The 22,878-nt window shown below is 35.6% G+C and overlaps 1 protein-coding gene and 1 non-coding gene across 5 annotated transcripts in view; one reads left to right on the top strand and one right to left on the bottom strand.

Moving 5' to 3' along the window:
• WAPL (WAPL cohesin release factor) overlaps positions 1 to 22,878 on the bottom strand; it is a 76,033-nt gene that overhangs the window by 4,113 nt on the left and 49,042 nt on the right. For all 4 annotated transcript variants that reach the window (XM_057734385.1, XM_057734386.1, XM_057734387.1 and 1 more), the window contains exons 5-17: positions 19,633 to 19,728; positions 17,983 to 18,135; positions 17,576 to 17,712; positions 16,719 to 16,830; positions 14,284 to 14,511; positions 11,024 to 11,135; positions 10,494 to 10,591; positions 9,374 to 9,450; positions 6,594 to 6,769; positions 6,134 to 6,249; positions 5,347 to 5,511; positions 2,469 to 2,676; positions 1,611 to 1,699 (exon numbers count right to left, since the gene is read on the bottom strand). In XM_057734385.1, coding sequence (XP_057590368.1) covers positions 1,611 to 1,699; positions 2,469 to 2,676; positions 5,347 to 5,511; positions 6,134 to 6,249; positions 6,594 to 6,769; positions 9,374 to 9,450; positions 10,494 to 10,591; positions 11,024 to 11,135; positions 14,284 to 14,511; positions 16,719 to 16,830; positions 17,576 to 17,712; positions 17,983 to 18,135; positions 19,633 to 19,728 — 1,767 coding nt within the window. The remainder of the gene's footprint in view (positions 1 to 1,610; positions 1,700 to 2,468; positions 2,677 to 5,346; positions 5,512 to 6,133; positions 6,250 to 6,593; positions 6,770 to 9,373; positions 9,451 to 10,493; positions 10,592 to 11,023; positions 11,136 to 14,283; positions 14,512 to 16,718; positions 16,831 to 17,575; positions 17,713 to 17,982; positions 18,136 to 19,632; positions 19,729 to 22,878) is intronic.
• Positions 3,209 to 3,315, top strand: LOC130854654 (U6 spliceosomal RNA). The gene has a single exon (XR_009054103.1). It is a non-coding gene; the product is annotated as a U6 spliceosomal RNA (small nuclear RNA).

Genomic DNA, 22,878 nt, shown 5'->3' with positions numbered 1-22,878 from the left:
AAAAGAAAAGGTATGGGCTTCCCTGGTGGCACAGTGCCAATGCAAGGCACACGGGTTTGATCCCTGGTCCGGGAAGATTCCACATGCCAGGAAGCAACTAAGCCCGTGTACTACAACTACTGAGCCTGCACTCTAGAGCCTGCTAGCTGCAACTACTGAGCCCACGTGCTGCAACTACTGAAGCCTGTGCTCCAAAACAAGAAAAACCACCACAATGAGAAGCCCACGCACAACAAAGAGTAGCCCCACCACACAGCAACTAAAGGCCACAAACAGCAACGAAGATCCAACGCAGCCAATAAATAAATAAATAAACCTTTAAATAGCATGCCCATTGTTTTTTTTTTCTTGGGGGGGGGGTCCTTTCTCCTTCCTTTTGCTTGGTATATGTTTCTCATTTGCCCTTAAAAATATCTGGATTTTAAGGAAATAAGCAAAAGGGCTGAACTGAAGAGATTCCAGAAACGGGAATAAGTATTTGCATGGTTTCCAGAGCCATAATAACTCTGGTTTTGACCCTGAAAGCAGTTGTGCCAGCAAAGGCCACAACAAAGTGGGCTAGTGTGCATTTAGAGCTTGTCTACAATATAAATATGGAAGAGATGAACAAGAAGGATTCAGAAAAATACACAAGACAAGACAGATACAGGGAAAACAAAAATGGCAATGCAGAAAATTCGATGGCATAAATGAGGAAATGTGGGTGGTTGATAAAAGCCCTTCATATCATAATTATGTTCTTCTAATCTTCCAGTCTCAGAAAAGAGAAACTAACCATCCCACTATACAACACATCTTCACCCTTTCTTGCATCCTGAATGCCCTTGCTTATAAGGGAAAAAACCAACTCCCTTTTATTTTAAAATCTGGCTCTTCTATTGGGCCTTTCTGTTAAAAAAAAATCCACGTGTCCCTGATTTTACAGCAGACTGTCCAAACAGCCAGAAGTGTCCACTTTTGTGCTGATTCAGCCCAACTTTGTAGACGCTCACATGCTTCTCGTAGTTAAATCACGATGATCTAAATCTCACATAGTAATCCCATTTCCCTAGCCAGTGAGTAGATCGAACAAAAGCATGTGAGCCAATGTTGGCCAAGGTAAAGGGAAGTCTACTTTTTGCAGTGGGTATGAAGAGGTCCTAGAGAAAAGAAACCATCGCTTTTACAAGGAAACAAAGAGGCCACATTCTTCTGCTGGACATTATTTAACTAGATGAGACACATAGCTAGAGTCAGCATAGGGCCATGAGGCGAGCTAGCAAAAGACAACATGCAGAGGACAGTAGAATTTAAAAGTAGAAATTATATGAGTCCTTGATGATATCACTGAGGCTAGACTTTTCCACCCTAAGCCAGATGAGCATAGGTTTTATATGATCCTCTCTTACTTCAACCAGAGACATGTGAATTAATTCCTCCATCAATCTGGAACTTTCTCATCAAACCCAATATACTCTTACTTTGAAATGTACCTTCTAAAGCTCACCAGATATATAAAATTTTTTAACATGAGTGGAAAAATAAAGCAGTAAGTTAATTAGGTAATGATGTGAAGTGGTCACAATGGAATCCTTTTAAGACACATAAAACAACACTAAACTATTACTTACTGGACTCTCCTGGCAGAGACAACCAAGAAGTAGTGCTGTGTATGAGGCCACGATGCAATCCTCCATGTGTTTGCCAGCGTGTTGAAGGGCTGAAAGTATTAAAACAGAAAACTGTAACAGTACACCCCCTCAAAAAAAACCCCACAAAAAAACAAAAGCACCCAGGAAACCAAAAACTCTGTCATCTTTTCTTTAAAACTGCTAAACATTGATAAATTGTGCTAGGAAGATGGGATATCCATATAAATTAACAAAAAAAATAACACAAATAGAAGTGGGACCTTAATGTTAAAAGCTAAAACCATTTAGAAGACTACACAGGACTAAATCTTTGTGCCCTTGGGTTAGGAAATGGTTTCTTAGACACAATACCAAAACCACAAGTGACAACAAAAAAAATAGGTTAAGTTAGACTTCATCAAATTTAAAGCTTCACCATCAAAAAAGTGAAGAACTCACAGAATTTATCTGCAAATCATGTACTTGGTAAGAGTCAAGTCTCTAAAATATACAGAATTCTTACAACTCAACAAAAAAGACAACCCAATTTAAAATATGGGCCAAATTTCAAAACTGTAAAAAACCTTTAGGGGTCATATTATTTGGCTGCTTCTCTTTACAGATGAGTGAAGAAAGGCCCAGGGAGGAAAAGCAGACCCTTCTCGCATTGCACATACATCTTCCTCACTGCTAGGAAGCCAATGAAGAACAACAACTATAAAATAGCAAAGCTTGTCTGCACTAAATTATAGAGGTCATAAAACAGCAAGATTATGACAACACATGAATTAAAAGAAAGTTTTGCAGGGAAAAAAAAACCACATTATTTTTTTAATACACCAGTCAAAATAAATATACCTTTATTGAGGTCAAGTTCTTCATCGTCCTCCTCCTTCTTATGTTTCTCTTCTGTACCATCTGTCTTTTCCGTTGATACCCACTGTATTTCTCCACTTGTTTCTTGCCACTCTCCACTCTTATCATGCTGAGTGGTGGGAGCATCTTTGATCAGTTCATCTGTTTTACTTTCTGCCAACTGTGCTGCTCGCTCTCGCTCAAGGAATAGCTAATAAACATTATTTTTTGAAGATCATTAAACGGGATCACCAACCAACATGTAGGTACCCAATATAAGGCTCTATTTGCTTTTTAAACATCACTAACCCTAAGAAGCATATTGTTTAGTAAAAAGTATCAATAAAAGTCTTCGCTCTACATCCAACTGAAGGCCAACATAAAAATATAAATGCCACTGGGATTCAATCATATTATCTACTGATGATGCATGCATTCTGTTTTTAAGAATGAAAATCTCAACACTTTCCTTAATTTAAGTAATATTGACAGGAAATTCAAGCAAAAATACAAATTAAAAATTAAAATTAAAAGAGTTAAAAATTCCTTACACCCAAGCAGCCTACATAAATTAACTGGAAGGAAGGACACTGAATAAAGCTACATAATATTGGAGGAAAGCAACATGGCTTCTTTAAAAGAAATTTAAAGAAATAAACAAGAACCAGTGAAAGTAAAAAGCCAGTTCTCAGAGCAAGATTCAGAATTGTATCTCAACTAGTATTATTAACAATAGAAGTACAGTGCTTGCTTCAGCAGCACAAATACTAAAACTGGAACAATACAGAGAAGATTAGCATGGCCCCTGTGCAAGGATGACACACAAGTTCATGAAGTGTTCCAGATCTCTTACAACTAGAGTACGTGAAGTAAGTCACAAAGAGACAAATGCCATATGATACCACTTATATGTGGAATCTAAAATATGAACACAAATGAACCTATCTACAAAGCAGAAACAGACTCACAGCCAATAGACTTGTTGTTGCCAAGGGGGAGGGGGGCAGGGGAGGGATGGACTGGGAGTTTGGGGTTAGTAGATGCAAACTATTACATACAGAAATGGATGGACAACAGATCCTACTGTATAGCACATGGAACTGGGATAAATCATAATGGAAAAGAATATGAAAAAGAATGTATATGTATAACTGAGTCACCCTGCGGTACAGGAGAAAGTAATACAACATTATAAATCAACTATACTTCAATTAAAACAAGGAAGTCCAATTTTCAATGGAATTATACAGCAAAAAAGTCTAAAAAGGGAACACACTAAAATCTCTTGCCTCACTTTATTTCCCTGTGCTGATACAGTGTTGAATGCACAGAAAACACATATTTGCTGATACGATTTGGAGAAAACCCCAAGTTACTAATGACAACTATCTGAAAACTAAATGCCAAGTAGATCTCAAAAACCTGCTGAATATATAGAAGAGTGGAATGTAAACTTTAATACCCTTAAGAAAATAAAATGTAAGCTTTATATAAAGCAGTATTTCTTAAAATTGGGTTCAAGGATCCCTAGGGGAACCCTAGATCCTTTTAGGGAGTCCGTGCGGTCAAAACTGCATTCATAAAAAATATTAAAAGGTCAACTGACTTCTTTCGTTCTCTCATGACTGTATGGTGGAGCTTTCCAGAATCTACATGCTATGTGATTATGTTATTGCTCCAATGGTTAATAAAATGAGTGCCTGTATTTTATAATTTTCTCAGTTTTGATTTCTAATTTAGTAAATATCAATACATAAAGCACACGTAAACAAAAGTTCTTTGGAGTTCTCAATAACTGATGAGTATAAAGAAGTCCTGAGATCAGAATGTTTGAAAATGATGGGCTTCCAGTTATGACTAAGGAAAAGATCCAAGTTTTTGCAGATTACTTCCTGAAGATACAGTTCAAACGCTTCTAGTTTCAGAAAGGCCAAAAGGATTAAAGGTTAGCAAAGGCTTCAGAAAAAATGAAAAGGATGGTTCATCACTTGTGAACATGTGCAAATTTTCATTTAAGGAAATGACAGAGGTAGCTAGGAACTGGCAAAAAGCAAAAACTGTAATGCCCAGCACTGTCAAAAAACAAAAACTCACATACAGTTCTGGGGAGGAAGTATAAATCGAGGGGAGAGGGAACCTGGTGTTTGTGGTGGGGCAAGTTGGAGACATCAAATTTTTTTTTTTCATTTTATTTATTTATTATTTTTGGGGGGGTACACCAAGTTCAATCACCTGTTTTTATACACATATCCCCATATTCCCTCCCTCCCTCGACTCCCCCCACCCTCCCCGTCCCAGTCCTCTAAGGCATCACCCATCCTCAAGTTGAACTCCCATTGTTGTACAGCAACTTCCCACTGGCTATCTATTTTACAGTTGGTAGTATATATATGTCTATGCTACTCTCTCACTTCGCGGCGACATCAATTTTAATATACATATTCTGACACAATTCCTAAGCCAGGAAATGACTCCAAAGATATACATACTTTGAAAGTTATGTCCCAATATTTAGGTGTGCACAGTCCTGGGCGCAGATCAGACCAGTAAGTAAATGTTAGAGGACTTGAATCAGATGGGATAGGGCTAGAACTTAATTCCTAATTTGTTTTTAATAATCTACCTTTGATTCATAAACAAATATGCCTTGTTTCTGCTTTTTGCTAACAATGTCTAACAAGTGATTATAGCAGCTGAAAACAATCAGCAGAGTAAAGTAAGTAATGGTACACATTCTAACCCAATGTACCTTTCACAGAACTGGTGAGAGAGAGAGTGAGAGAAAGGGGGAAGGGAGGTATGAGGGAGAGAGAAGATGCAACTGATCAAGAAACTGGACAGATGCAACAAACAAAGCATTAGGTTTTAAGTTGTTGCTTACCTGCACTAAAGCCTGAACTGCGTGAACTTGTCCAGCTATCCTTAAACTATCATCTCCTTCTCCACTACAGAAGGAAGAATCAAAAGAACATGATGTTTCCATGTTGACAAGACAGTGCCGATTCCGGGCACTATATTCCACTAGATTTATCAGTAGACCTAAACCCTACAAAAATTAAAACATGCATGTTACCACAGGTGAGAATTAAAAGCAAATGAACACAATATACATAACTCTTATTGGCAGTCAGAAGATTAACCAGTGCTCCACCATCTACAAAATGGTTAAAAACCAGTATATAAAATAATGATCTTTCGGGACTTTCTGGTGGACCAGTGGTTAAGAATCTGCCTTCCAATGCAGAGGACGTGGATTCGATCCCTGGTCTGGGAACTAAGGTCCCACATGCCACAGGGCAACTAAGCCTGTGCAGCGCAACTATTGAGCCCGCACACTGCAATGAAGATCCCACAGGCCTCAACAAAGACCCAACACAGCCAAATAAATAAATAAATTAATTAATTAAAAAAAATAATAATAAAATAATGATCTTCCCAAACAATGATTTCACCACTTTTGAAAGTCACCACTTTTAGTTTCTTGTACTTTTTATTTTTACACAGGGCCCTTCATAGCTCTCTTTTAAACAATAAGAGGTATATTCATAAGGAATCAACTGAAACTCACAACACATTAAACAACTGGTTCTTAAATCCAAAACTTAGATGAAGTTTTTATCATCTTAACAGATCAAGTACTCATTTCTGAAACAGTCACTTCAACTCACCAGCACTCGAATATCAAATCTCTGCTCCTGAGGTAGGTACTTTGGAACCTGAAGCACACAGTTCATTGCTGTGCCAATCAAGCCATCCTGTTCTCCTGTTTTGGTGCTGCCCCATTCTGAAATGGAGAATGGGAAGAGTATGAAAATTGTTACTGATCCTTTATGACAACCAATACTTATTTCCACGAATATTAAAAGTTAAAAACATACAGCTTAAAAAAAAGTATAGCTATTCCTTTATTAAAATACATTGTTGACTGTAATATTTCTGAGCCAAGCTATCAGCCTAGTTCTAAAAATATCAACTCCTATAAGCAGTTAAATCTATGTATGGATAAGTGCATTACATGACGACAATTTAAAAATCACTACATCAAGACAAGAAGAAACAAGGGGATTAACTTGTTTTTACATGTAATACAATCTATCAATGAGAATATATGTAGAAAATATAACTTACCATTATCATTAGTTAAATTGAGCAACACCCCAATAATGGCCCTCATGCAGTCTTCCACTGCTTTGCCCACGTGATTAGTTACATTCTGGTGAGGCAGAGGCTTACTGTCAGGTAAGCATATACTGTTCTCAGCACGGTTATACTGCTTAATCAATTCTTCACAATGTTGTAATGCTCTTAAGAGAAGAAAAATACAGACTATTATGCTAAACTAAAATAGTCTGATACTAAGAATTTCTACTTACTTGGACCTTCATGTTTTAAATCTGTCATAAATGCTGCCAAATTAATTTTTTTCTACTCCAGGAGTTATATTAACTATTCAATACTGTACAAAACATGACTGAATCTGACATCACCCTAGGTGCTACATTTTGTTTTATTTTGGGAAAACTTGATAATATAAATTTTCCTAAGCAAAGTTAAAATTATAAACTCGATGCAGAAGTTTATAATTATACTACCTACAGCCGTCCCCCATTTTACCAATCTCTCCAACATAACAGACCTACCGCTACCCCACCCCAAACAAGGTAAAACCATTAAAAACTAACACTGGACACTTCAGAATTTCATTTAAATGTTTTTCCTTTAGAATGTAAGCCCTGAGCAAATAGATTTAATATTGCATAATAACTTGTATAAATGTATATTAAATACTTCATGAAATTAGAGCAAATCATTTTAACATGAGGTCATTTAACTGACATGTCTCCTGGCAGTCACACAAGAGTATCAGTTACATCCATGGATTCTCAAGATGCTACCCAAAATAACAAGGAAATGTAATCTTTAGGTTGGTCTAATATTTCTGAAGACTCTCTTTAAATCACCAAGTCCATTAACTTAAAAAAAGTCTATGAGAGAATGAAGTAAGCTGACTGTCAGTTGATTCTTCATGTATTCTATACCACACAAAACCTTTAAAGAAAACTGCACTATATCCAATCCCCCTCTAGCTGCACGTTAAAACACACTCTCTAGTTAGGAAGGTGTTCGGGTCCAACCTAAAATAATTTGTTTAGATGTTTGGGGATGTTTGCCAGAATTACCACGCTGTTACTGTTAACTGCCTTAAGTAGCACTGAGCTAATAAACCCGTTGGAAAATGAGGGGAGAATGGTAAGGGTATACTATTTAATCGTTCAAATGCTATCCCTGTATTTATCAGGGTTCTACTGAAAGTTTCAAAAAGCCTGAGGAGTGATCTTTCACAAACATCCAATTCTGACTGCCACTTCAAAGACATCTGACACAAGTTCCTAATCATGAAGGTTCCTAACCTCCTTTCAGAAGGCCATTTGTCAGCGGTCATGAAGTATACAGGAGACATTTTAAAAATAAGAAATAGATTTAACCTACAAGAATATTCTTTGGTGAGGGAGGGTAAAACATCATAACAAAACAACTAGAACACATGCCTTAGCGGTACTAAGTGTAATCCAAAATTTACAGATGCAAGACAAAAAAAAAAAGAGATGGAGGAGAAACCTACAGATTAAAAACAATTCTAGAGACTATTAGAAATTTGAGACTATGGGAAATCTGAATACTGACTGGACTTATGATAATATTAAGTAATTAATAATTAAGAGATGAAAATGGTATTGTGGTTATATTTTTTAAAGAGTCCTCTTTTAGAGATTATATACTCAAGTATTTATGGATGAAATTATATGAAATCTGTAGTTTGCTCCAAAATAATGTAGAGGGGGGAATGGATAGGGTTATACATGGAAACAAGACTGACCAGTGTTTGAGGATTATCCAAGCTGCATGAAGTGTACTTCGGGGCTTATCATACTACTGTGTACTTTTGTCTCTGTTTGAAATTCTCCAAAATAAGAAGTTAAAAAACAGGTAAACTTGAGTCAGGCTGTAGTGGACCTTTGATACTATACTAAGGACTCTGGACATACATCCAAAGACAAGGAATCGCAGATTTGGAGTTTGGAATTATTTTTACAAAAGAGAAATCCGGGGAAGGTTAACCCCCTGTGGTATTACATTGCACCGGCTAGAGACCAGAGTACCAGGGCAGAAATATCAAGAACTAAAACACATATTAGGAAGAAGCTGCTATAACAAGCTAGAACCAGGACTGGAGACATACTTGGAAATTTTACACTCTGAGGTAACAGTATTAGCCTAATGCCAAGAAAGTTGGGCAGAAAGTATGAAATGGAGGAAGCTACGTATATAGATCTGGGAAAATAGGTATAAACAAACAGCAGACAGCAGCTAGTAAAGTTCATTTACAATAAAAATAAGGACTAATGCTTAGTGTTTACTATATGCCAAGCATTGTTCTAGGCTTTAATATATATATATCTATATAAACTCCTTAATATATATTGTCCATAATATATATTATATACAATATACAAAGGATATTTTAAAATCTTTTTTAGAATTAAAATATTTAAAATACCCATTTAAAATATATATCATATATAATTTAAGATATACTAACATACTACTAATTCTTTTTATTGCAACCACCTTGGATAGGTAGATACAATTATTACTCCCCTTCTGAAGAACCTGTAAGTGTTCTTGCCCAAGGTTATAGAGCTGAAGTTGTGGAGCTGGGATCCAAACTCAAAGTCATTCTGGCTTCAGAATCTGTACCCCTAACTTTTGTACTATACTGCACTGCTTCTGGTTCACAGAACTTAACAGAAAGAAGTACTTTATGGAGGAAGGTGATACAATGACACTTCCTTTATGGTCAATCCAAATGCTTTAAATAAATAGCATGACATTTCAGAAAAACTTACTTAGCTGATGAAACAATGAGTTGTGAATCTTTATACGCTATCAAGTAGCTTTGATTCTCTGGATTATGCACCGTTACCTAAAAGGGAAAATTTTGAAATTTTGTGGCAATCCATAACATTCATTCATTCACACATAACACGCAATACTCTAAAAGACATAAAGATGATGAATAATTAGCCCTTGTCATCTAAGGGAGTAACACCCACATGTTCTAAATTTAAAAATACAAGCTATTGCTTTATTACAATCTAAACATCACTGTTACAACTGCTTGCTCACAATTAATATATTCTGTACTATACATTCACTGTAATGAACTACCAAGCACTTTAAATGTCAGAAAAGAGCAATCACTAACTTAATAAACAAACTAAGGACTGCCTAGGTGGCACAGTGGTTGGGAATCTGCCTGCCAATGCAGAGGAATAGGTTCGACCCCTGCTCCGGGGGGATCCCACATGCAGCAGAGGAACTAAGCCCATGAGCCACAACTGTTGGGCCCGTGTGCCACAACTGCTGAGGCCCACACGCCTGGAGCCTGTGCTCCGCAGCAAGAAAGGCCAGCACAATGAGAGGCCCGCGCACCACAATGTACAGTAGCTTCTGCTGCCGCAACTAGAGAAAGCCCATGTGCAGCAACGAAGACCAAACGCAGCCAATAAACTAATTAATTAGTTTATTTATTCAAAGATTTTTTAAATAAATAAACTAATATTTTAAAGTTCTTAAGTAGATTCATTTAGAATTTTAAAAAATTACATGTTTGTCAAATATACCTAACACTCGAAGATAAAAGGAACAATTTCATCTGTGCCAGGAACTTTTCATTCACACTAGATAATTTTCCCATAGATGTTTCATAAAGTACCTAGCTAATCCAATCTGGTCAACACACAGTCTATGCATCCTGAAATTCATTGGCAGCATAAATTCTAATCTACATTGAACTGGGTTAAGTCATAAAAGCAAAGAACAAATAGACTGCATTACAATTTCAATTTGGATTAACAAACGTGAAACTCTAGGGATATATAATATAAACTATGACAGTCTTACATACAGAGTCACATTTAAGATTAAATAATTTTCTCCAAATAGTTGTCCATATTTAATACTTACACTTTCTAAAACTCGTAAACATCTCTCTGCTCCCCATAATGAGGCTACTAGTTTCTCTTCATCCTCATCTTTACTTAAATGATCCACGCATTCTTTCACTAGGAGAAAAGAAATGGACATAAATTAGCATGTCTCATTACTTCAATACTTACCCCCTTACTAACATTAAAAGCCTTCTGCCCCCCCCCAAAAAAAAAAAAAAAAAAAAGAAAGAAAGAAACGGGGGGGGAAAAAAGCCATCTGTACACATGCTATGAATATGCTGGTACCTCTCAGAACACTGTTTATTCTAAGTTTTATACTGTGAGATGCTGAAATGTATGAGACATTTATTATAATCATTTTATTTCCATAACTCCCCAATATCAAACTGTTAATGGCCTTTCCTTTAAAAGTTGAGATTTTCAAGATGCTACTAAAAGGAACAGATCTCTTCAAACTGATGCAATTATTCTTTGAAGTACAGAAACAGAATACTTTCTTTAGGTTTTAAATAATATATAAAAATGTTATACGTGTGTATATTGTACCTTTATCTACAATATGATCCAAACCACCCAAAAGCCGCAGTTCTTCTTTAAACCAGTCTCCTGCTCGTTTAGAAGTAAGGGACAGTAACGTCTCCATAGCTAAATGCCCAGTCTGAAAATCAGAAGCACCATTAATGAATATTGACTCTTAGCAATAATTCTGAGGTAACACTTGTAGACTGCTTTTTTAAAAAAGTATACTGCATACTGCCAGCCCATAGTAATTACAGTAAATGCTTTTTTTAAGTTAAAATTAAACTAAATTGGTATCAGAATAGTGTTAAGCTGAAGAAAAGTTTTTAAAACTACTGGCTTATTTTCAGAGAAAATCCATTATTTAAAGTAGTCTATCACTTGCCAGTTCAATAAAATATATACTGGTTACCATCACCCTCGAGGGCGAATCAAAGGGTGTATGTATTTTAACTGTAGATCAATATACTGGATTAATTCACCAGAAAGGCTGTAACAAGCAATACTCTAGGAACAAGGTATGTCTAAATTTTTGTCTGTTGGTAATAACTGGTATCACTGCTTTGTTTTGTATTTTTCTAACTACAGCAAATGAGCTTATTTTCACATATTTATCAGTTAACTGTATTTCTTCTACTATAAGTTCCCTATCAAATATTCTTTCTTTATTTTCCTACAAAGTTGCTTGTCTTTTTCCTATTGTTCTATATATTTTCTTATCTATTCTGATATTCTTTGTTACTTTCAGGGTTTCAGATTCACCAGTTTTTAAACTATACTATAGGGTCAGCAGTTTGGATATACATCATGTGGCCACCATGACAAAATTATATACAAATAATGATTCAGAAATACCATCAGAGGAAGCATAGAACAGTCACAGCCATATTTCTAAACTACTTTAGGTTTTTCCTTCTCTTTATTTGCCTTTAATTATTAATTTTACTTTTATTGTATTTCTTTTAAAAAACATATAGCCACCCCCCAACAAAGGGCAGCTTGGGTTCCTGCTGCAATAAAGGAACTTTAGTATAACAAAAGAAATGCTTTAATTAACAAAGCTGAAAAGACCTGGATATCTTCTCAAAGCTTTTTCCTTTGAAAGATGCAAGTTTACATTAAGTCTTCCTGGCCTATTTGGAACTGATTAAAAATTAGATATTTAGAAATGCAAAAAACAGATCTTAGCAAAAATCTTAGTATTACTGATTTCGAAGAGATTTTATTCTATACCTTACATATTTTATTCTGTACTTTAAAAAAAACAAGGTTGATGTCCAAGGTGACAAATATAGAACTAGAATTCAACACTAAAAAACAGATTAAATTTTGCTCAATTCTCATTTTAAGTCCATGAAAGAGTAATGTAATGAGATCAGTACAGGTAGGTTAGCACATGAGTCACAGCAGTGAAACTGAAGACTAATGAGGCTTTCTTTGCTTAGGAAGAAAGGGGCATAGTAATTTGATGTTAATATAGCAAAGCCTTATAAGATTTTATGTAAAAAAGGAACTTTATTGTTTGTTTCTATAGGCAAAAAAAAAGGATCATTTGATATTTTAGGCTATATTCAGTATATAATAAGCTAGTATTTTAAAATAGCCTACAATTCAAACATTTTATTTGAAACTGGAATAGTCCTCAAAAAGTAAAAGCACAACCAAATCACTACTCAGAATACTATTCAGCAATTGTGAGCTCTCAGTTATTTGAGTTAAACTTTACTATCATAATATTACTATTTTAAAATATCTTTCCACAGCACATAGGAGTAGCAATATATTTCAAGGAAGAGGCTGAGCAATTATTAAAACAAACAAAATTAATGTATAGGAGACTGTCACTGTACAAAATAATGTCTATTGTTAAAATTTAAAACAAACAATATCCAAGAAAAGCTCAAGTTGCGGGAGGAGGCATCCTAATATAATAGCAGCTGTGTGTTCTGGTTTTAATCATGTGAGTTTAACTACTTCACGCAATTTAACAAAGTTATTACCTGGTATTTACCATCCTAAAAAATTCAACAAATGATGGAGAAAATTCAATGAACAAGAAGTTTATCATTGTGTTATTTAAGACCAAATGCCTGGAGAGAATCTAAAGGTTCAACAATATGGGAGATGAAATAATAATAATAATAATTTTTAAAACCTGTATTTATTCCATTATGAAGCAAATAAAAATTATAGGCTCAAAATTATTCTTTTATAGCATTAAAAATTAATATATGTTGTAAAAATGTTAAAAGTAAATAAAAATTACATTTTAAAAGTAGTATACACATAGTTTGGTGAGGTAAAAGGATTGTTTATCCACACTGAATATAACAGCCATTTCCTAATTTTAACAAGTGAAAGTACTGAATACATGTCAATTTTGTATCCTGCCTTTTAATGTTAACTTGCTTTCCCCCTCAACCCCCACTCTACCTGAATGTATTCCCTACTCTATCTTAACTAAACAGAGCCATAACCCTAAGTTCGTATGTGGCTAGCACAAATCATTCTGTAATTTTTAAGGCAGATGCTGCAGTCTTCAGTATAGAGGGCAGTAGAAAAATCAATGTTTATATAGTTCAGATATTGGAAATATCTGAAAGTCAGGTATATATTAATAATCTTTTTTTTTTCAAAATGACAAGGCCAATTATCTTCTCCTGGCCTACTAATCTTTGGCGATATTACTGATTCTACAAGTTAATAAAAGCCAGAGGAAAGTAGAACTAAAATCAACCAAAGGCAACATAGAGATCTTAAACTTGGGGAGTTGTACTGCATATAAGGGTAGCCATGCCCATGACCCCTGGGTATGAGGGACATTACTCCAAGGAGGGGCAGGTGCCTAGGAATCTTCCTTCTGAGTCTTGGTCCCTTGCAGCAGTTAATCAGACATCCTGAGATACTTTGGAATAAATGAATGCTCACTGAAAACAGCTTTCTGAAGATCCTTTAAATCTTTATTCCTAAACCCCACAGAGTGTTAAAAATTCAAGTTCTTAATAGCCTAAATGCAGTTTCTACATTAAAATAAAAATTTTTTCAAGAGAAAAGGATTAGGCAAAACATAATAAAAAATTTACTGGGGGAAAAAATCTAAATACTAATGGACCAGTTTTGGAATTTCAGGCAGGGAGGAGAATTATGCTCAGAGCTAAACCTCAGAAGAATTTGCCGAATTGTAAACCAAGAGGTTAACTGATCTGTCCAAAGTCACATAGCTGCTGTGACAAATTAAAAACTTTCTGAAAGTAATTTTCATTTTACAATAGAAGGAAGGAACCCACCGTTATATTTTCTAGATCAAGGTGCTTGTTGTGTACAGTTTCACAGAGTCTTCGAATTTTTTCTTTTATTTTGTTCATGTCTTTTTCATTCAGCAGCTTAGCTGAAGAAGCATCTTGTTCCAGTTCTAGAAGTCGAATCATTAGATCTAGGCTAGCTCTATCAAGATCCATGTTCAAACGATCTCTACTCAGTATGTACATGAGGGCAGCTGTACAAAGGGACAGATTCTTCAACAGACCCAAAAAAAATTTAAGAAAAGTTAATGTAAGCAATTAGTGACTATTTCAGGAAACAAGACTATTTTTGACATCTGTTCACATGCTGGAAACCATGAAAATGTTTTATTCAGTGAAAACCTCCCTCTTAAAACATTCTAGGGAAATATACATAAAGCACCACTGCTTAAGATTTTCCTTTCTATAGACCTTCTCTATATGAATGCCCCAGAGCCAGAAGCATTTAAATGGAATTACATATATTTTTTCAGCTATATAATCCTATTTTATAACACACTTCAGTCTTAGTTCTTTATGATATAATAAAGTCAAATTTCCATTTAAAATCAATAATGTAAATGTTTTAAAATTTGTATTAGAAACTTAGCTATTTTTTCCTGTAAAAATAAACACAGCTGGGTTTGTGTCAATGTATATAAAACTAGGATGCTCAAACATATTTAGACTCATTTCTTTAAAATAAACCTATCAGGTGTGGTTGAACAAAGTAATTTTTTAAAAATCATTAATATAATGTGCTCTCAAAATCATTCAGATCAGGTAGTTAGCACACTCTGCTTACAATAAAATCTACGAGTAGTGAAGGCGATATAGGTAAGCATTAATATAACAAAGAGGTCTATGTTTGAACATTCCAACTCCTGGGATATTCTGTACTTCCCACGTCTTTCTTTTTTTCTTCCCCTCTTTCTTTTTTTCTTCCCCCCCACATATTATTTATTTTTATTGAAGTACAGTTGATCTTACACTTATTTCAATGCACAGAAACACAATTAATTATTTAAAGAGTTAAGCTTTGAACCTCCAAAATTCAGACTAGGTAACTAATTAAATGCTTACAGAGCAAAATATTTTTGTAAATAAGGATGTCACAGTACAGGCCTGAGGAGATCCACTGCCCCTAAGAATACACATTAATGCCTTGGTCCTCTCATGACTGCATAAGAAAGCAAATTTATTCTTAGTTCTCTTCTCCCTCACTGTTTTGTACCTGCTACAACCTGGCAATGGAGTTGTCCTCACTCGGACTTAAGTATATTGCTTTCAGTTTCAGAAGACTGAATATTAGATTGTGTCACCTAATCTGCATTTGGAACATAATTTCCCTGAACGAAAATATAATAAAGCCATCTCAAAAATACCACTATTGATGGTTAGTAATGATTTTGTTTTTCTAACTTGGAAAATGTTAAACCTGATTTTTATACGTAAATATGCTTTATTTTTAAGAGGAAGTGTCAAAGTCATAATGAAAATGAGGATGTGATTCCTTTTCACAATGGGATTCAACATCCAGATAAAATATTTAAAAAAATTTAACATCAACACTGTTTTTATTTCATGCTATTAATATCAAAAACCAGTAAAAGATTTGGGACTTCCCTGGTGGTCCAGTGGTACGGAATCCATCTTCCAAGTGCAGGAGATACAGGTTCAATCCCTGGTCTGGGAAATAAGATCCCACATGCTGCAGGGCAACTGAGCCCAAGTGCCACAACTACAGAGCTCATGCACCCTGGAGCCTGCACTCCACAACTAGAGAGAGAAAACCCGCACACCACAACGAAGACCCAATGCAGCCAAAATATAAAAAATAATAGTAAATTAAATAAACATTAAAAATAAAACAAAAACTAGCAAAACATTTTTCCCCCCGTACTTTCTGATTCAAGGAAATCAGTGCTTACAGAATTAAACATCCAGTATGGTATGGTATGGTATGTTACACAATGGTTAACACGAGAGTGAGTCAAAAATTATCCACACTCTGGCTGTAGAATTTATATAAGTTTTAATATAACCGGAGTGCAGGTAATTTTCGACTCACCCTTGTAGTATAAACTGACATGTTTAGGGGGGAATATGCCATGAGAAAATACTCTTAAATAATTTATTAAGCAAAAACTTCTGGCATTAGGCTCTAAATATTTAGCAAATAAAACTAACTCAACCCATAATTAGGAAATATTTATAGATGAATATCCAATGAAGGTATTTTTCTCTTTTCTTCTTTTTTGGTCATGCTGCACAGCTTGTGGGATCTTAGTTCCCTGACCAGGGATCAAACCTGGGCCCCCAGCACTGGAAGCTCACAGTCCTAACCACTGGACTTCCAGGGAATTCCCAAAGGTATTTTTCAATAGCCAAGTAAACCAGAATTCTAAAATAATGCTTCTCAATCCCAGAAACTTAAGTACCTGATGATGCTGGGAATCATCCAAGGTTTTAAAGACCATTGCTACCATTCCGTGTGCTCTCAGGTGCATTCGAAAACTGGGCATGGCACATTTAGTAGCCAAGCTAATAACACTAGAAGAAAATAGACTAGGTTAAGGGGACTGAAAATAGCTACTGCGTTAGTTTTTTTATCTGCATAACACCAAAATAAGCAAAAGGGTGCTCAGGAGTGGGGGTATATGTGTGTCAAAGCACTGCCCATGCAGATCACAATATTAAAAACAAAGGCAAACCAAATTATTAAAAACTTACTGATGCACAGTATGTGATTAGGTATGCTATATAAAAAATATGAGTAACACATGATCGTCTTCAGTGTATCCCTTACATTACTACTACTGTTAAACTGAAAGCAAAACAACCTCAGCTACCTTTCATAATGCTTCTTTCTGATCCATAAAGATTATAAACATCTAACTGGAAATATTCAAAATGACTGGATAATTCAATCAAACCAAGATAATCAATCCATTACTGTATGTAAAAGATGATTCAAATCAAAACATGCTTAAATTAAATCAAATCTATCACTTGCATGTGTAAAATTTGGGGCTAAAAAAGAACTTAAAAGATTCTCTGGCTTAACATTCTTTTAAGCATCTGGAAACTGAAGCCTATGCTATGCTAAAATGCTGTATCATCCAACTTTCCTTTGTCCATGTGGAATCAAAGTCCCTTAAAAGAAATCAATCACATTTTAACATCACTGGCCTACACCTATGGTAACAAAACCACAAATGTTTGGCTCTAACGAGCTAGAAAATTTTAATGAGAAACAGCATGCATACAATTTTCAAATATAAAAATAAGATCTTACCTAAGGCAACGTGTGTTTAGAGGCTGAGTGCTCTTTAAGCCACTTAACAAGTACTCAATGTCATCAGTGAACTCTTGATTTTCACCAAATTCCACCACGTCATTGAAGTGCTTCACGTGCTGAACAACAGTATACAACTGCCAAGAAAAAAATAAGTCCACCTCTTTTGTAACTATGAAGTAGCACATTTAAATCTATGGACTTGCTGTGCTTTATTTAAAAGTGTATAAAATAGTTTATTAGATGGCAACCAAAAGAAATGGTTTAAAATCACTGGTAGTAGTAGGACAAGATAAGTTCGTGGTTTAAAACTGAATATCAGTGTACTTATATGTGTTCAAGATATTAAAAGGCTATTACATACAAAATTCTATCCACATTCAGTAAAACTGTATATAGCTGCTTACTTCTTTGTCTTCTTTTCTGCATTTCAGTGCAGTAACTATATCTTGGTAGGGCTGAGTAGGTATTGTCACAGTTTTTATCACTTTGGGTGGTGGTGCAGGAGCCTTAAAAACTCCATCATCTTTTTGATTTTGCTCCTTTGAAGACAGCCTCACCTATTAATAAAGGTATTAAATTAGTTGTTCTTAATAAATATATAAAAATAATAACATCTTACCTACTTGGCAAATTTAGCTTAAGAGCAATAAAACCCCCATTCTCCCCGAAAAAGGTAGGGGGAGGTCTCTGAAAGGTCATAAGGGATACTTTAAAATTCCATGCACTACAAGGTAAGACTCATATGTGTTTTATTCACAAAAGAACCACTCAGGAACTTATTCTGGTCTTTTTAACCTTACATTTCATGCAATTTGCTATCCGTCTCCAGGACCATTAGAAGGAATAAAGAACCACAATTACATAAATAGCATCGACAAGCAGCTCAGGATGGAGAGGAAAACTACAACAGATAGATAAAAGAATTTTTAAAGTACAGGAGTCCGCAGTTGAGGGTAGAAGAAAACAGCCATAATAAGAGCAGGGCATATAATTACTAATATACACAATAATGGTTTAATACTAGTAAAAGGAGTTTAATATATGAAGAAGACAGGGAACTGTACATTACATTTTAGAATGATCTCTATCCCTATTTTTTGTTGTTGTCTATAAAGAACTCATTCCTTGATAGCTCCAGATGACTGAGGAGTCACTATTAACCTCTAAGTATTAATGCATGGTCCTACCATTTATTCTTTAGAAAATAATTTGGTAAGACTCTTTTTCAGATGTGTTTTGAATTGAAAAGTATTATTGGAATACAAGAAGTTCTGCTGTGAAAAATTAATCACTCAAAGCCACTTCAAGATCAATGTAGGATATAATTTTATAATGTACCTCTTAATCATTAATACAGGCACTTCCCTGGTGGCCTAGTGATTAAGAATCCGCCTGCCAATGCAGGGGACACGGGTTCAGTCCCTGGTCCGGGAAGATCCCACATGACACAAAACAACTAAGCCCATGCGCCACAACTACTAAGCCTGTGCTCTAGAGCCTGCAAGTCACAACTATTGAGCCCGAGAGCCACAACCACTGAAGCCCATGCACCTAGAGCCCGTGCCCCGCAACAACTGAAGCTATCACGAGAAGCCCATGCATTGCAACGAAGACGAAGAGTAGCCCTGCTCTCCACAACTATAGAAAGCCCGTGCACAGCCACGAAGACCCAACACACAGCCAATAAATAAATAAATTTTTAATCATTAATACAAATTTGAAATATGTAATTTATAATATAGCTCTTAATAGTTAATACAAACTTTAAATAATTTGCCCTTAAACACCAAATATTATAATTCCATAAAATGCCAGGAGTGAAAAGTCCAATATTTTTTAAGACTTTCATTTATAACCTAATAACACCAGAATTCTGTTATCCTGTCAACAATCCTTACTTTTCCAATAAATTAAACTAAAGCCACTAAATTTTAGTGAGGAAGTTGAAAATAAACTTTTAAACAGAAAAGCCATTTTCAAATTATGAAGACAGCAATTGCTTAATTTAAAATTCATTACACAAACATGAAATTAAAAAGTACAGTTTCACTTACTGTGACACTCTGAGGTTTTACTACCGGTGGCCCAGGTAGTTCTTCCGAGTCTGGATGGTTCCAATGTCTGGCATTATATACAGCTTTTGTAGGAGACTAGAGAGATGAGAAAAAGATCAACTGTTTCCATCTTACTTTGCATCCTTTTAAAATTATCTCATTTTGGACTTCCTAGGTGGCGCAGTGGTAAAGAATCCGCCTGCTAATGCAGGGCACCGGGGTTCGAGCCCGGCCCTGGGAAGATTCCACATGCCACAGAGCAACTAAGCCCATGCGCCACAACTCTTGAACCTGTGCTCTAGAGCCCGTGAGCCACAACTATTGAGCCCATGTGCCACAACTATTGAAGCCCACGTGCCTAGAGCCTGTGCTCCACAACAAGAGAAGCCACTACAATGAGGAGCCTGCGCACCACAATGAAGAGCAGCCCCCACTCGCCGCAACTAGAGAAAGCCCGTGTGCAGCAATGAAGATCCAACGCAGCCAATAAATAAATAAAATTAATTAATTAATTTAAAAAATTTAAAAAAATTATCTCATTTTAAAACTAAAACTAAAAATCATAAAGAATAATTTAGATACATAAACATATATCCTAGACACAGCAGGATAGAAAATATCTGGCTTATACTCCCACCATGCTCCCCTGCCTATGGCAGATATGGAGTCACTGTGCTATTGTGACACAAAATAGACAATCAGTGTTCTAGGCAACTATTACCAACCAAGAAAAGAAATTAAACCTCTTGCCAGGCTGATATTAACTTACTAATGAATATAGTTAACTCAACCTGTTCTTTATTCCTCATGCCCCACATTCTTCCAATGATGAAAATCAGGCCTTATGACAACAGATAAAAGTCCTTATTCATTTAAGTGAAACTGGTGAGGCCAGATGAGTGCCATTATTCAAGTTTTCAAATTTTATAAAGGTAAATATGGTATGTATACCACATATTACACAACACAGTAGAAATCTAAAGCAGTACTATATATACTAAAATACATGCAAAATGTATAAAAATTCACTGTGGATAGGATAAAGATGTAAGTTGCCCTACCCCAATTCAGGTTCATTTGCTGCCAAATCAATATACTATAAACTTAATGAAAAAAAACTTTCAGTTTTAACACCTTGAATTTCACAATTGAGGAAACACAACTGTGGGCTGCATAATCAAATCCATAGGATTAAACCTATATAAAAGGAACAAATCTTCACTTTCAAAAGATTAAACAGACTGACATTTTCTCCATCCTTTACAAAAGTGATGTTAAATTATGTCCTTTAAACTTCAAATAAATAATCTCATTAGAGATTTTTTGTTTACAAGAGTGTAATTAATTGGGACTTCCCTGGTGGCACAGTGGTTAAGAATCTGCCTGCCAATGCAGGGGACATGGGTTCCATCTCTGGTCCGGGAAGATTCCCACATGCCGCGGAGCAACTAAGTCCGTGTGCCACACTACTGAGCCTGCACTCTAGAGCCCGCAAGCGACAACTACTGAAGCCCATGCGCCTAGAGCCTGTGCTCCACAACAAGAGAAGCTACTGCAATGAGAGGCCTGTGCACCACAACTAAGAGTAGCGCAACTAAGAGTAGCCCCTGCTCGCCACAACTAGAGAAAGCCCGTGCATAGCAACGAAGACCCAACAAAGCCAATCAATCAATCAATAAATAAGTTTATTTATTTATTTAAAAAAAGAATAGAACTGGACCATTATCTTATACCATACAGAAAAATCAACTCAAAATGTATTAAAGACTTAAACATAAGACCTGAGCTAAAACTCCTAGAAGAAAACATGGGAGAAAAAAATACATAACACTAGTCTTAGCAATGACTTCTTGCCAAGAAGCACAAGCAACAAAAGTAAGCATAGACAGGTAGGACTACATCAGCAATCCCCAACCTTTGGCACCGGGGACCAGTTTTGCGGAAGACAATTTTTCTACGGGGGGTCAGGGAGTAATGCAATGATCAGGCGGCAATGCAATGATGGGGAGCAGCAGATGAAGCTTTGCCCGCTTGCTGCTCACCTCCTGCTGTGTGGCCCGGTTCCTAACATGTTAGAGACCCCTGGACTACATCATAAAAAGCTTCTACACAGCAAAGGAAACAATCAAGAGTGAAAAATGCAACCCCAGAATGGGAGAAAATATTTGCAAACCACATATCTGATAAGGAATTACTATCCAAAATATATAAGCAACTTTACAATTTAAGTTGTAAACAGCAACTTGCTATTTACAAGTCAACAGCAAAAACAAAACAAAACAAACACAAAAACCCTGACTAAAAAATGGGCAAAGGACCTAAACAGAAATTTCTCCAAAGAAGAAATGGCCAATAGGTATATGAAAAGATGCCCAACATCACTAATAAGAGAAATGCAAATCAAAATCACAATGAACTATCACCTCACACCCATTAGGATGGTCACTATCAAAACAACAGAAAATAACAAGTGTTGGCAAGGACACAGAGAAACTGGAACCCTCATGAAGTGCTGGTGTGAATTTAAATAATGCAGCCATTATGGAAAACAGTATGACGGTTCCTCAAAGAATTAAAAATAGAATTACCATATGATCCTGCAATCCCACTTCAAGGTATTTATCCAAAAGAATTAAGAGCAGGATCTCAAAGAAATATATGCACTCCCATCATGTTCAATGCAGTATTTTTCACAATAGCCAAGAGGTAGAAACAATGTAACTATCCATCAAGAGATGAATAAATAAAGAAAATGTTACATATCCATAGAACACAATATTATTAAGTCATTAAATAGAAGGAAATCCTATCATATGCTACAACATGAACTTTTAGGAGGTTACCCTAAATAAGTCAGTCACAGAAGGACTTAACACTGCATGATTCTACTTATGAGATATCTAGTCAAACTCATAAAAACAGAAATGGTGGTTGCCATGCGCTGGAGGTAGGCCGAAATAGGGAGTTGCTGTTCAATAGGTAGTTTCAGTCATGCAAGATGAAAAAATTCTAGAGATCTATGGTACAATATTGAGCTTATAGTTAACAATACTGTACACTTAAAATTTTCCTAAGAGGGCAGACCTCATGTTGTGTTTTTTACCACAATAAAAAAACAAACAAACCTTCAAAAAGCCTTTGAAGCTTAACAGTATACAGAATGACTGCATAAGTTATATTCAAAAGATACATTCAATGAACATTCTGTTTACTCTATTGAACAAGGCAGCTTAGTAAGTAGTATAT

The sequence above is a fragment of the Hippopotamus amphibius genome, chromosome 5, assembly GCF_030028045.1.
Source record: "Hippopotamus amphibius kiboko isolate mHipAmp2 chromosome 5, mHipAmp2.hap2, whole genome shotgun sequence".
Taxonomy (NCBI): Eukaryota; Metazoa; Chordata; class Mammalia; order Artiodactyla; family Hippopotamidae; genus Hippopotamus; species Hippopotamus amphibius.
This window is presented reverse-complemented; position numbering and strand designations above follow the sequence as displayed.